Source organism: Solanum lycopersicum, chromosome 11 (genome assembly GCF_036512215.1).
Source record: "Solanum lycopersicum chromosome 11, SLM_r2.1".
Lineage (NCBI taxonomy): Eukaryota > Viridiplantae > Streptophyta > Magnoliopsida > Solanales > Solanaceae > Solanum > Solanum lycopersicum.
The window spans coordinates 13643934-13646163 of NC_090810.1; the positions used below are offsets into that span (position 1 = coordinate 13643934).

At 32.7% G+C, this 2230-nt stretch overlaps 1 protein-coding gene across 1 annotated transcript; it reads left to right on the forward strand.

Moving 5' to 3' along the window:
• The first annotated feature begins 1478 nt into the window (after window positions 1-1478).
• On the forward strand, window positions 1479-2027 carry LOC138339251 (uncharacterized). The gene has a single exon (XM_069290833.1). It carries the CDS (start codon window positions 1479-1481, stop codon window positions 2025-2027), a length of 549 nt encoding a protein of 182 aa, XP_069146934.1.
• Window positions 2028-2230: the final 203 nt, after the last annotated feature.

A 2230-nucleotide genomic window follows, 5' to 3' on the forward strand; every position in this document is an offset into this window, starting at 1 on the left:
AGGAAAATAATATCAAAATTAATAGTGGGTCACTTTCACTACTCCTATAATTAGTCATATATTAATTAGGGTCAACATAATTTTTAGAGAAGAAGAAAAGTAGATGAGAGAACAGAAGGTAGCGTTGAGCGAAGAAAGCCACGATACTTTAGGTGAGTTTCTTATTTTGATTATTATTGTTATACTATATGGGTTGGATAATGTGATTTATTTTTTGGTAAAGGAAGAGCAAACAAGTGGACATTAATGGAACTAAAGGAAATTAATGAATTTTCTTTTTGGTGAGAATCTTAGTTTTTGAGATTGGGGAAACAAATAGTAGTAGATAATAATTGCATGACTATTGTCAATGATGATATAATTATAACCTAAATACTTATTACTATAGAATAGGGAAAATTTCAATTCAGTATACAAATTATACATCCAGGTCACTGATATTAACGCAATTACCTTTTATATTCAAGAATCTGTTTATATGTTATCACATTATAATTAAGGTTTAATATATTGAGATATGTAATTAAATATTAGGTGTATCGAATTATTAATTTTCATTAAATATATGCTAATTTGAGGAATTATCACTGATAGAATTTGATAATTCTACAAGAATATAAAATTGGTGTTTTGATGATAGACAAGAAATGCAAATCTATGTATACATAAGTTTGTCAGATTTGTCCATTAGAATTAAGTGTCGCAGCTAGCAGCTATTGGAATTAATTGTCGCAACCAGAATTAAATAATTAAATGTACAAGTGCTAAAGATGCTGAAAATACAGGTTAATACAAATAAGGAAACCTTGATATATATTATTAAGGAAGTTGTATAGAAAAAAGATTGTACAATATAAGGTAAAATTAGTACTCCTTGTTTAACTATAATTACAACTTCCTTACCTTATTTGATAAGGGTTGAAGGCACCATAAATCTCTATAAAGGAAGATCAAACGCAGAAGATAAAGGCACGACTTCTACATCGAGAGAAAAGCGAGAGTTATTCATCAAGTAAAACCCTTCAAGATCAATATTGTTACTAAGTTCAAGAAGTTCTTGAGTTAGAAAGTCTTGAAAGTATAAAATTATTTTTCTTGATTCATTGTTGAGTCGATAGTTACATTTCTTTGTACAAGAAGTGAGTTTGGCTTCTTGTAGAGTTGAGCTTTGGTGAGGTTTGTAACAAAAGGTGGGTTTGGCCTTTTGAAGAGTAGAGGTAGTCGATTATAGTCAATCAAGAGTTGTCGTAGTGGTGAAGTTATTGATTATTGAGTTGTAATCATAACATCATCTAGTTGAATTAATAAAACAAGGTTTTTCCTTCCTTGATTGAGGAAGGTTTTTAATTAAAACAATTGTTTGTGTTCTGCCTTAAACCAACTTACATGAACCTGGTTCTTGTTCTAGGGGTAAGGTCTCTTCAATTGGTATCAGAGCAGGTATTTTTGATAAAAGATTTACACCTTGAAAAGACTCAATGGCAGCACCACCTACCCCACAAGAGGGACCTTCACAAACACGACCACCACTATTCAATGGCAAATACTATGGATGGTTGAAAAATCGTATGATGGATCATCTTATCGGCGAAAATCCTGATATATGGGGAGTCATTCTAGATGGACCTACTATACCTATAAAAACTGCAACTGATGGAATCACCAAAATTCCAAAGGAAACAAAAGAATGGAATGCTGAAGACAAACTTGCAATCCAAAACAATGCCGAAGCCAAGAAAATTTTGATATGTGGTATAGTTACAAACGAATACAATGGAAACTCGTCTTGTCAAGATTCTAAAGCCATATGGGAAACACTACAAACCGCTCATGAAGGAACAACGCAAGTCATGAAGTCCAAAATTGATAACTTAAACAGACAATACGTACTATTCTTAATAGCAGAAGGAGAGACTATACAAGATATGCATGCCAGGTTCACTTCAATTATGAATGGGATGTATTCCTTGGGAGAGATAGTTTCTAATGGAAAGGCAGTAAGGAAACTCTTGAGTGTTCTTCCTTAAACTTGGGAAAGCAAAGTCGAGGCTATCACTGAAGCCCGCGACCTAGATGTACTTTCCATGGATGAGTTGATTGTAAACTTATCACGTTGAACTCAAGAAAAATCAAGAAAATGAAATTGAAGGAAAGAGAAAGGAAAGGAACTTGGTTCTGAAGGCTACTGCATCAGATGATTTTGAGGATGAAAATATCGCCCTTATAACCA